We start from the raw sequence: 13,206 nt of genomic DNA, 5'->3' as shown, positions 1-13,206 counted from the left end.
ACAGTCCTACGTGATCTTCCTCATAAATGAGCTACTATTGAGACTCCTAAAACAACCCATGTGACTCAAAAAGTCTTCAAGGTCTTTTGAAATGTTTTCCTGCTGGCTAGTCACAAATGCTAAGAAAAGCAAGAGGCTAAGGTCAGAAAAATGATACAGAAAAAAAGTAATAATTCTTACAAACACAGCTGGGTTTGTTGCCAGACCACTGGTTGTTTTGTTGACATGTAATCGTTCTCTCTCCCACCAGTTCAAAAGCTGCTTGACATTCAAAGGTAAGCGTGTCTCCATGCAGAAAACTGCTGCCAGTCCTTTTTCCATATGATGGAATTCCAGGGTCTCCACAACCTCCTTTCTCAATTTCTGAATATAAAAAAATCCAAACACAATAATAAGGAAAATATATTTGCAAGCTATTTATACGGCAGTATCAAAAGAGCTTTCAAAATATTTGGCACTACACCTTAAACTAATATTTACAGCTGAACGTAACTAGCGGTAAACGCTGTAAAACCGCCTCTAAAATGACTTAGGATCTAAAGTCTTTTCATAAGCTAATCGCTTCCATACCTGCATTGCTGAAAACAACAAAATACTCATATTTAACTGAATGACTTCACTGAATTACAGCGTATTTGAAGGTAAAATTATAAAGCCATAGTCTCCATTCTAACCATGGTGACACACTATGTGTAGATCCCATTTATGGTAATGAAGTACTAGGAATAAGGAATCTATCTTAACTCTCATATCTGCATCTCCATTTATAAGGCTATTAGCAATATGATTAAAAGTATACCATTTACTGATAGTGTCAATGAATTTCATTTTAAGCACTAAAATACATAAGAAAAAACACTGAAGAATTATTTCTTAATCTCATATTTCAAATTAGAGTCACATTTTTCCCAGCTGCATTTAGCTATGCTGAAAATAGATTAAATTTTGGATTATACTTCCTAGAAATTCTCTAGGAGATCTGCTATTTAAACTACTTAATTTGTAGATATTGAATGTACATATACAAGATAAGAATATAAAAACCTTAAGTCTTATGAAATTTATGAGTAAGAAGAATATTAGGAAAGGAAATGTAAATATTAATTGCCTGTTATAGAAATGCTGATCCACCTTACAAATTACTATACGCACAGCTGTCCATCAAAAATGAAGACTCTGTTTTCTTTGCCATTAAATTTAAAGCAGTTTGGTAATTTCCATTTGAGCGGAAAAAATAACAAAGCACTTCTGATTCTACAAACTGTGTTACTACAACTATAGTAAAATAATGTAAAAAGCAATAAAATTCTTATTGTTTAAATTTTTCCCAGTTGAATCGAAGGTTTGAAATCAGAAACATTCAAGATAAGAAGAAAATTCAACTCACTGAATCATATTAAATATTAATATAATTTAACACCATTTAAAATGTCTGCCATCAAATATTGTTAGATCTACTAATGTTAAATCCTGGCAGAAGTGTATATCTTGACATGCTAACTCCAACACCAATTTTAAGATGCAGGATGGCACCATTATGATATGTGAAGTAAATCCACTATGCTTACAGCCTTAAAGCAGTTGTGAACAGACTGTTAACAGGCATGTTCAGAAAGATATGCCACGCATTTCATAAAATAACAGGTTATTCATCAGGATAAAAAGAGGTAAGCTTTTTTCTTAGTAATCTTAAAATCAAACTTTGAAGAGAAAATTAGGAGTACCTATTCCATCTATGATTCCAAAGCAGTTCCAGACTCCCTTGTTTTATTTAAATATTTGTCTTACCAGAAAGCTAGAATGTATCGAATGAATGAAAACATTTTCCAAAAAGTCCAGTACAGAAATATAACAAAACACCAGTAGAGCAGTATCGTAAACAATACTTTTAAAAAAGGATTCAAAATTATATGCATTTACAAATGCTTTAATGTAGTTTCACCTGCCTGCTCCTACTGAGACATTGATTCCTACGGCCCCAGTGGAGCACTGGAAACCTGTGTGTTTCCAGCTATCCACAGCGCTATGTCCTATAAGAAAACGTGGGGAGCTACAGGAAATCAGAATCCACATTCAAATCTCATTTTAAAAGTTCATCTCCTCCACTGATAGCAAAGTTGTATCTAACCCAGCATGTGAGACTGATCATAAACACTCGTTTCCAAAATCCTGTCATGTCTTGAAGATCAGGGCAATCCCGATCAGGCAGGAGTGTAAGGATGGAAAATTTCTGCAAAGTTTTGCAAAGGCATTGCTTAAGATTTATGCCGTAAAAGAAAACAAGTGTTTCTTTCCATGGTCTACAGAGGAAGTATCAAAATATCTTTAATTAATGAATTTACTGAAGTAGAAGACAGTTCAGGATGCTTTCTAACTCTCAGAAGATACAGCAAGCCTTAGGACAGAGGTATGGACCAGTGAACCAAAACTTTTAACAGAAATTACTTTGAATTAAGTTTTCTGGCAGGTTGAAAATTCTGTTTTTGTAGGAAACTGGTCCAGTATGTCTTCAGCGTGAACTGAGTTCTTACTAGAAATGAAAGATAAGTTCATTCTTGGAGATTAAGCAAATAATGTATCACCCTTCATCAAAGAATGCCCAGTTTTACTTGGGTTGGAGATATAGTTTGGATTTTTAAATATCAGATTTGGAAGCACAAACAAGCAGTTGAAAAATATAAAAGCAAATTTCAGGTCAAACATTTTTAAAAATAGTTTTACTCTTTGGAAAAATAAAGGTTTAATAAAACCTGTCTCATAAAAAATATTTTAATGATGAATTTTAAGTTGTCTCAAAATACATTAGAAGGAATTGTTAAATCAAATTATTTTACATTGGAAAGCCACATAACTCACAAAAACGTCAAAATGAATTGTATTTATTTTACTTCTATTTCAGCTTTCAGGGTGTGTGCTTGTTTGTTCAACATAAAAACAAGTCAGCAAATGTCACAAATTTATAAAACACTTCTAAGGGTGTCTCATTTGCATTTTGACAATAAAAAGCTTGAAAATTCCATCCAGCTCTAGAACTCTCCATCCTCACAAACTGTGAACTGAAGACAATCTATCCTCAACAGAAAACGTTCTCTAGTCAAAAACAAATTATTCAGGTTGACAGGAAGTGCCCATCCAATTCAATGCTATTCAATGAATAGCTTTCACTTCTATCTTCCAGTCTCACATAAATTTCCTGGTATGGAGATTTACTATAATATGCGTATCATATTATTCCTATTCATATTACATTACAGGTGTTTATCCTGTAATACCACCATTTTAGACCAATTAATATTCTACCAATTAATATTACAGTGAGACAAAGATCTGCTGTTTTCACACCACAAAATCAAAAATAACACACAACTTACTTTCCATGCCCTTTTTCAGCTCAATATCTGTCTTTGCTCTTGTATTAATATTAATTAATGCACGCATTAGACAATTTCCTTACAAGATATTTGAAAAATACCAAAAACCCCCAAAGGCTGTTTTTTTTAGACAACTGTATTTCTCACAGATAGACTGATTGTAGGTCTGTAGTGGTTAAGGTGATAAAGCTTCCCTTCCCCATAAAAAGATATAAACTTTTCGTAGAAGTCTCAGTTTGTCCTGGTTCCGGTGGGGATAGGGTTAACTTTTCCTGGTATTCCATGCCATGTGAGCCACGCCCACCCTGAGCTGCCGGGGGAGGGGGCAGGAAGTTGCTGCTTAAAAGCGGGCTGGGGCGTCCCGGGTCCGGCCGGTCGGCGAGCGGCGGGGAGCGGCGGTCCCGTAATCGCGTTTGTATATTCCTCTATCCGTGTTGTTGTTGTTTGCCTGTTCCCTTTGCTGTTCTGTTAAACTGCCTTTGTCCCAACCCAAGGGTCTTGCCTTTTCTTACGATCCTTCCTGTGTTAGGAAGGCACGTGCGAGCGGCACGTGGTTCTTTGTTGCCATCTGAGGCTAAACCACGACACAGTTATAACGTCCAAATTTTAAAATTTTTTATTAAAGTATTGTAAAATATAAATCCATGTAAAAATTCTGCCAGTAGCAAAACACAATATTTAATATTTACTTTCTTAGTATTCAGGAAATCATGAGAGAGTGACAGAACAAAGCAGATTAAGTCAGATGCAAGCTCTCTATAAACTCTTTAGTAAAGAGCTAGATTCCTATCAATCACATGTATAAATGACAGACCAAAACTTAGGGAAGACAGAGAAGGCCAAATTCAGAGGTTTGTATTTATAAATAAAGAATCCTCTTTGTTTATAACTAGATCTAGAGTCATACAGGCATGTAATGATTCCCAACGTTTTTCTGTCCTTTGGGATTTAATGCAGTTTTCTGTTTCATTGTCTCTTCTGATACCTGTCCAATTTCCACTGATTTGGTCAGAGAACAAATATTTAAAATGTCTAAATTCAGTTGAGGTGCATTGTGCCTATTACTTCAACACATGCACCAATTATTTTGCTTCAAAAATTGCTGTTTGCTAAAAAGAGAACATTCTTCTGACCAAGTCAGTTTGAGCTCTCAGAGAAATCCTATGGGACAAAGAAGGTTTTTAAAACGACAAACTTGGAAATAAAAGCTATGCTAACCTATTTAAAGTGTGGCAATAAAAACTCTATTCCTTTAGGAAAATTCTGTGTACTTATTCAATGTTGCACTTCTTTTGATCTGAGTCCTTAGAGCTGTGTGAACTTCATGATGTTTGCAAATAAGCTATCAAGCTCAAATTTAAACACCAGCTTCCTCTGGCTACCAAAATATAAACATTGACCTTTATTCAATTGTTTCTGGCTTTCATGTACTCTTTTTCAGTAGCCTGGGGAAAGAGACTTTTCCTCTTGTTTGTAAACTAGAAATATTTACTCAGTTTCAAGGAATATTCTCTCTTTAATGTTGGAAGAATGACAAGATTACATTTCTGACGAGGAGATCACATCCCTCTAAATTTAACCAAAGATGTTTCTGTTGCTTTCTTTTCTTTCAAAGGAAGAAATATGGCAATTCTGAAGTGACATCTAAATAAGTATTGTGACTACTATTTGACAGGTGACACATTGCAATTCAAGTCTTTTTGATGAATAGGCTTTGCATTACTTTGACCCACGTATCTGAAATATATAATAAAATACTTCATAGATTATAACATTTGGAAGTCTTGAATTTATTAATCATGGTAGTGGTTTACCTTTTTTTCCCCTTGTTACTAGATTACAAATACACAGTAAAAATGAAATTCATAATGCCACAATGTTTTCATTCACACTGTCCAATATTCTAGCTTAGATATTAGTGATTGTCATCAAATCACTAAATCTGTACCTAGACATAACTTTTACCAGTATAGTATTAATGCTTTAATAACTCAGATGTATAAACACAATTTAAATTAAATAGCTGTTTTAAACACATGGGTTAGACAACAATCCATTGTTTCAAAGAAGAGATACATAAATAAACTTCAGTAGTTCAAAGTCTATCAGAACGTTAAAGTCAACACCTCTAAAACCTAAAATGATGAATATGATAACATTTCATAATTATCATCCTAGATGTAGTCAAGATAGCTTAAGGGAAGGAGAGAAACAACACAGGTATACATTTACCAAAGGGGGAAAAAAAAAAAAAAAAAAAAAAAAAGACAGTTTGGAAGTTTATTTCCGTGTCAGATAGGACCTTTCAGTTTAACATCTAAACTCGTATATGACAAGCCACAGAAATTCTTGTTTTAAAACAAGAAAATTGATCATTTAGTTAATTTCTTCTTATTCTTCACACCTCCCTGCGTTAGCTATCGTAATAACCTGACACAGTGGAATCTTATTTAAAAACACAAATGAACAAACCCTTATACAAAGAAAAGGGATAGAGATATATGCTCAGTATTGCAGAAGAGGACAGAAGTAAAAGAATGATATTATATACATGATTCCTGCAAAGGAACATGGAAACAGCTACTGAAAGTGAAAATGATACATCAAAACACAAAAAAAAAATATATATTTCAGATAGCACATAATTGCACTGTAAAAGTGGCTATTAAAGCTAAAATGAGATTGGCCTAAACCTAAACCCCGGGTGCCTTACACGATAATTTTATAGATGATCACAATTTTATCATTATTCCAGTAAATTTCTTCAAAGAAATTCTACAGTACAATTTATTATCAGTCTCCAACTATAAAAAGAGAAGGCCTCCTTCACAGGTCATATAGTTCCCAGCAGCATTCTAAGAGATTCTCACAATCTCTCTGAAATGTTTTGTCCTTGATGTTATCAAAAATACCACAGATCATACCCAGTAGATTAATTTTTGTTGCTTGTACCTTATTGCCTCTGTATCAATATTAAAAAACAAACATGACCTAAGAATCAGATAGATAGAAAAACAACATGAAATTTTTTTTTATAGGAAGTCCATTTAAGCTAACAGTTCACTATCATAGTATATGGATGGCTTGTTGGTAATACTAACACATCATATCTTATCATATCTTATAATATAAAAATCCTTGAAAGTAATAAAACCATTCGAGAAATAAAAAAATAATCAAACCTTTTTGACAACTCTGTTCTTTAAGTTTAATATTTACTGTGTACTTAAATATTCCATTACAGAACGCAGAAAAATAAAGTGTTTACAATCAATTTTACATGTCCAGAGGCAGATGCAGACCAAATCTGAACAGGGATGAGGAAGAAGATGAGGAATTGATATTTTATCAATATTTTCATTAAAGTAGTTTAGGTTTTTTTCTAAACTCATAAGTCTCTCTCTCTCTCTCTTCCTCCTCTCCCTTTTGGGAGAGGTCTGGGAGAGCATCTGTCATTCGTTTCAGTGGCCAGTCTGGCCCAAACCATGACATGCAGAAAAGTTTATGATACCAACTAACCGACTGCTGAAATAGCAGATGAAATTCATTATCAATAATTGTATAAAAACAAGTCTGGAAAAAATTATTATGAGCTTGCAGGCATAATGATAGGTTCTGAATTGACAGTTACCACACAGGAACAAGAAAACTCTGACATATTAAAGATAATTTGATGGAACTGTAAACTATGGAAAATGCTAGGAATTCCTAGGAAAGGAACAGTGAACAAAACAGAAAATAGTATTCTGACATCACACAAATACCTATTTCATTTGCATGTTGAATACTGTATGTAGTCATCATGGTTTAACCCCAACCAGCGACTAGAACCATGCAGCCGCTCACTTACTCCCCCAGGCTGGGATGGGGGAGAGAACTGGAAGAGTAAAAGTGAGAAAAAATTTGTGGGTTGAGATAAATACAGTTTAAGAGGTAGAGCAAAAGCCACGCATGCAAGCAAAGCAAAACGAGGAATTCATTCACTGGCAGGCAAGTGTTGAGCCGTCCCCAGGAAAGCAGGGCTCCATCACACGTAATGGTTACTTGGGAAGACAAATGCCATAACTCTGAATGTGCCCCCCTTCCTACTTCTTCCCAGCTTTATATACTGAGCATGACCTCATATGGCATGGAATATTCCTTTGGTCAGCTGGGGTCAGCTGTCCTGGCTGTGTCTCATCCCAACTTTTTGTGCACTCCCAGCCTACTCATTGGCAGAGTGGTGTGAGGAGCAGAAAAGGCCTTGACTGCTTAGCAACAACCAAAAACATTAGTGCGCTACCAACATTATTCTCATCCCAAATCCAAAACATAGCACTACACCAGCTGCTAGCAAGAAAGTCAACCCTATCCCAGTTGAAACCATGACAGTAGTTCTGCTCCTCCATATAAAACAGGATACATTGGAAGTAGGGGGGGTGAGGGTGGAAATTTTCTTTTTCTGAATAACTGAGGACCAGTTAAATAGACTGAAAATCTCTTTTTTTTGAGGGGGGGGGAGGTGGACATATGTATTCAAAAAGCGACTGGACAAATACATGGAAGAAAATCTTATTGAGAGACAAAGAGTAAGTACTTGAGCCATGGATCACTGGAAACAGGGGAAGTACCCTGGGATTACCCGTGTCTCTCAATTTGTCACTGTATACATCACCATTTTTTCCTTAAACATTCATTATTGTCTAGTATCAACATGCTATGGGCTTTAGATCTCACTGTAGATTTTTTTATTATAAGGTTTTGTGATAAGGAACATCATATTGTTCAAATTGCAGAGTTCATGTTTCTTTACTAACAGAAAGAGTAGAGCCTGTCTATACAAAAGTCTGAGCAGTGCCCCAGACGAAAGTTATTCCAAAGGTATCCCGTCGAATGCAAGTTAGCATGTTATGGTGGAAAATAGGAAGTAGAGTAAAAAGCAAGTGCAGCTGCCTCAAAAATTATCAGAATAAAATAAGGATAAATCTTGTGAAAAGGTGAACCATCGAATGAGGCAAAAGACAGAGCTTGCAGAAAGTCATTAAATGTAAGAGAAAGAAAAACTGCTAGCAGGAAAGGAGAATGAAGAACATCTTCACATTTCCACAAAAAAAATAATCATAGCCAGATAACAAAAGTTTATATAAAATTAAGTAAAGGGCAGGATAGGAAAAGAACAGGTTAAGGACTATTTAGAAAATGTACACATATTCAAGGGAACAGGGCCTAACTAAATTCACATTAAAGTCCTTAAACTGAATCAGGCTATGAACTATTAGCAATTATCTTCAAGAACAAGGGCAAGGGAACCCCCAGCTGACTGGACAAGGTCACATGTAATAGTGTCTCAAAAACTGTAGAAAAGGGGACCCAAGGAATTATACAAATGCATGTGTACATAATTTGTCCCCTCAAACTGGGAAAGTGATATGCTTTATCTTCCTTTACAACAGAATATCCTTGAACATCTTTACCTAAAATTATATTAAGTCCTGTCAAGGGAGACGTGGTAGTTGTCTAGAAAAGAATCAATGTGTTATCAATACATTGAGAGTGAAAGCAAATTGATCTGTGTAATTATAGGATTGTAAAGCCAACACTGATCCTAAGCAATGTAATGGAACAGCCAACACAGGAGTCTATTTCTAAAGGGTTAAAAGATGAAAATATAGTTAACACCAGTTAACATGGTTTTATGGAAAATTGGTCATGTCATACAAACAATATGATTTTTAGATTATAAAATTAGTTGACACAATATACTTGGACTTCTTTCAACCATTTAAGTCAGCAAGCAACATATGACATCCTAATTAAGAATTGGCATCATAGAAAAATCAAGTTAGCACGAATTAAATGGATTAAAATTAGATAATGATAGTATCTCAAAGCATAAATGTAAATACAGAGTTACCATCTGGCAATAGAGCTGCTTCAACTAGCTTAACATACTTTTTTTTTAGGCCAATCCTAACAATTTGTTATACAAATGATATTACAGAAAAATAGTTAATTGATAGTAGCCATAGTATTTTCAAGATGCTGAAGTCCTGTGACATGTATTGCAGGTGTACATGTTTTCTTGTGCATATGTACCTACATAAGCACTGCTTTTTCTCATACTCTTCAAGGAAAAAAAAAAAAAAGCAAACATCAAAATTTCAAGCCTATGGAAGCTGAGAATTTTGTAAAATAAGATTAATGTTAGATGGAAGGACCTTATTTTCCCTGAGTATCCACTTCTGTACCTTACAATGGGTGATCCTCCTCTTTAAAGACCAGGAGCGATGAGTCCAGTTTCATGAAACAAAATGGAAGGTTGAAAGAGATGTCATGCGTGGGATGTGTTGGAGCTTCAAGGTCGGTATGCTTCTAATGCAGGTTATAGAACCAATAAGTGCTCAAATGAAAAAATGTTAGCTTTGAAAGCTATCCACAGATACGGATAAAGCGGAAGAAAGGTGCCTTGATGGTATTTGAAATAGGAATGGTGACTACGCTGCAACTGCATGTACTAACATTAGTGCACTGTGGACTTCCAAATAACTTGATTTTACTTTATTCTAAATATTCAGTGAAGAAGAAAGAAGAGGAAGTGTTGCTCTAACAATATTCTTCTGAAGGAAAAAAAAAAAAAAAAACAACAAAAAAAAACCCCAAGCATCTTTAGGCCCTACTTTCCTATATTCTGTCCTTGCAGGACAAATCCTGCCCTTCAGGGTTGGACTCAGTACAGAAACTTTTAGTGTTTCTTGAGGATGTATATTTCCACTGAGATCTCTAAGAAAAAGTTTCTCTCTTTGATTAACTTTGAGACTTTACTTCATGGGGTAATTTTTTTGATTTTTTTTTTCCTTGGGTTTTTTTTTTTTTGCCCTTTTTTTTTTTCTGTTCCCCCCCTCCCCTTTTTCTTTTTCTTTTTTTTTTTTTTGCTTGTTTTTTTTTTACCCCCTTCCTTCTTCGCTCCTGTCCTCTCAGACACCTGAGAATCCTACGCCACACTTAAGGAAGACACACTTTCCTTCTCTTTCCAAAGATATCCGCTTATTTTATATAACTGCAGTCTTGGCAGATGAGGAGAGAATCCCAGCCAAATTGTGACCACTCTTCTTGAGCACATTGTTAGAATGAATGAAATTTTTTTAAAAAGTTGAATGTTTTGATTGACATCCGGTTCTTCCTAAAATCCGTTAAAATTCCCCCTCTTTTCTCTACATCCTACTGTTAGCAGAATAGTACATGAGAAACTGTTTATGAAAATACTTAGAATCATGAGTCCAACACAGTTCAGTTGCAAGCTGAATAAGCTTGAGAAATGCTACTCACTGAAACTCAGTAACTTTTCTACAACACAACAGAAGCATTAGCCAATGCAAGTTTTTTATCATGTTCTATGTAAAGGTGACTGTACAAACCCATTTTTTGCTTTCAATTGCATTCAGAGTCCATATAGACATTAAAAAATAAAATGTGGCAATAAATGCAAGACCTTGGAATCATCAAAGACAGTAAGACTGAAATGTGGTGAGTGCTTATAGGAAAAGTCCAAAAGGTTTATTTATTTTTTTTTAAAGTATTTGAACTCTCGGTTCTGTGAGGAAGGCTGTGCAAGTGTGCACGTTAATACCACTCCCTGATATCTAAACAAACCCAAACGTACTCACTACCTGAGGGAAATGATCCCAACTTTATTTTTCTTTCCAAAGAGAGGAAAAACACATCCCCAGGCATACCTAGAGACATAGACTGGAACCAGTTTACATCTGTATTTACACAGAGGCATGTACTTAATTTATTTTATATACTAACACTGCTAGAATAGCTGCAAAACATTCATTACTTTGCATGTTCTAACTGTAATGATTTTGTTTTAAAGTAAATAGTACTCTGCTTTCTAAAAGTTCCTTAAGCACTAAATCAGTCTTTGGACACTGAAAGGAAAAATAAAGATCCTTTGAAAACACCGTACTAATACCAAGCCTACAAAATGAATTGTAAAGGAACTGCTCTTTATAATCTTTCTGTGAAGAGTGCATAATTTCCTACTCAAGAAAGGATTGGCGATGGCTATGCTGGCCTGGAAAGTCAGAGGAGAGGGGAAGGGTACAAGGGAGTAGAAGACTGGTCTGTAATTAAACCCAAAATCATTAAAAATGCCATAAAATATATTTTTTTAAAGCATCAAGATCATATTATAGTCCAAATCTATGGGCAATGAAGGTCATTTGTACTGCTCTTCAAATTTCATTCCTTTCTGAAAATATACAGTGCTATTTACTGCATTAATATGATGTTTTTCACCTACAGTCAGCACATACTATATGGCTTCATCTGCACAAATACTCCATTTAACATAGTTCGTTATACTTTGCACTTAGAAATCTTCGCTGTAAAATGTTATAATGACCTATGTTCAAAAAACACCAAGACTGCACATTTTAGAAGATCCATTTTTTAGTAAATGCCATTAATTCTTCATGATTAAAATAAAATTGAGTAGCATTGTACACTCAGAAGTGTTTAGATGTAAAACAGAGCATACAAACACTCACAATTCTAAATTAGATATCATTATAGCTTTTTGTTAACCTAATTCAGCAATTCACACATTTAATAAAGAGTCTGAATGGATCTTACTTTTATATACTACCATACATACAACAAATAAATTAAATGGAAAAAGCATAAAAATTGTTCTTGACGGTGTTCTGTATTATGAACTATTGTTTTTCTCAAATGTAAAGATAAATCATTATTTCATCTTGAATAATAATAACCTCCTGTAATCTAAATTGCTAATAAAACAAGAGAGAAATGTAAAAAGGCTGCTCTGGAGGATATGCTGACTTTGTAACAGGTGGAGGTGTTTGCATATCAAATCCATTTCAGTCAAAGTGTGAAATTAATGTCTGTTTATGAGCTGAATGGATAAATCACACAGCTGGTGAAAGGACTTTATAAGAATAAAGTATTGAAGAACTTTGAAGCAACTCTTTAGTGAAATAAATCAATTCTTTACAGAGGATCTTACCAATAGATATCTTTGTGTCTGAATGAAAATCTTCAGCTGTTGCTTAATATTTCCCAGAGATGTTACTTCAGTAACAACTATCAGTATGAAATCTGATAGTTGAAATAGTATTTGGGATTCAAATTTATTTGTCCATTTGAAATCATGTGACTTTAGGAATTATGTCTATTTGATACTTGGTAATCAACAAAGTGATATTTAAGAAATTCAATAAATGCTATACTGAAGGCACAAATGATGTAGAAACTGGTTAATGACCCAAACCTGACTACATCTTTTATCTTTTCATGGGAAAGTATTTAAAAAAAGCCTATCAATAGCCTCACCAAATTCCTAAAAGCTCCAACCGCCTTTAATAAGATGATAGTAAGAATCTAGTTTAACTTAAAAAGATGGCAAAAAGCACATGAACAAGAAATTCTAGATTTTTTTTATCTCAACAACAGCTAAGTTGAATCTACTATATAAAAATATCATGAAGTGGGTTGTACTAAATTCCATTGCATCATTTATAACATACCAGTTTTACAAAATAAGCTTACTCACTGTACTGGGAATTAGCAGTGGTGGAGAAGGTCTACAGTGACATGGACAATAACCAGGCCTCCAAGGATCCAGACAACATCCAGTGCAAGTGAAAGTCTGTATGGAGCACCCGTATCCCAGCACCTTGGTGATAAAGGACCGGGCAGACACAGAGGCACCGACTGTGTATAGACTGCCTGCCTCTGCCAGTTCCGACAGTTCAAAGAGCACCTCCATTCCCCCTCCCCCTCAACCCCGTGGGCTTGCATCTCAGCTCTGGAAAGACTGTCCCACCTCGTC

General features: G+C 34.8%; 1 protein-coding gene across 1 annotated transcript in view; it reads right to left on the bottom strand.

Annotated features, from left to right (window-relative positions):
- Positions 1 to 13,206, bottom strand: part of CSMD1 (CUB and Sushi multiple domains 1) — a 1,197,588-nt gene that overhangs the window by 302,739 nt on the left and 881,643 nt on the right. The window contains exon 13 of the mRNA XM_074581652.1: positions 181 to 363. Within this exon, the coding sequence (XP_074437753.1) occupies positions 181 to 363 (183 nt within the window). The remainder of the gene's footprint in view (positions 1 to 180; positions 364 to 13,206) is intronic.

Source organism: Larus michahellis, chromosome 3 (assembly GCF_964199755.1).
Source record: "Larus michahellis chromosome 3, bLarMic1.1, whole genome shotgun sequence".
NCBI lineage: Eukaryota > Metazoa > Chordata > Aves > Charadriiformes > Laridae > Larus > Larus michahellis.
Note: the sequence above shows the minus strand (reverse complement) of the source record. Positions and strands in the feature narration are given on the sequence as shown.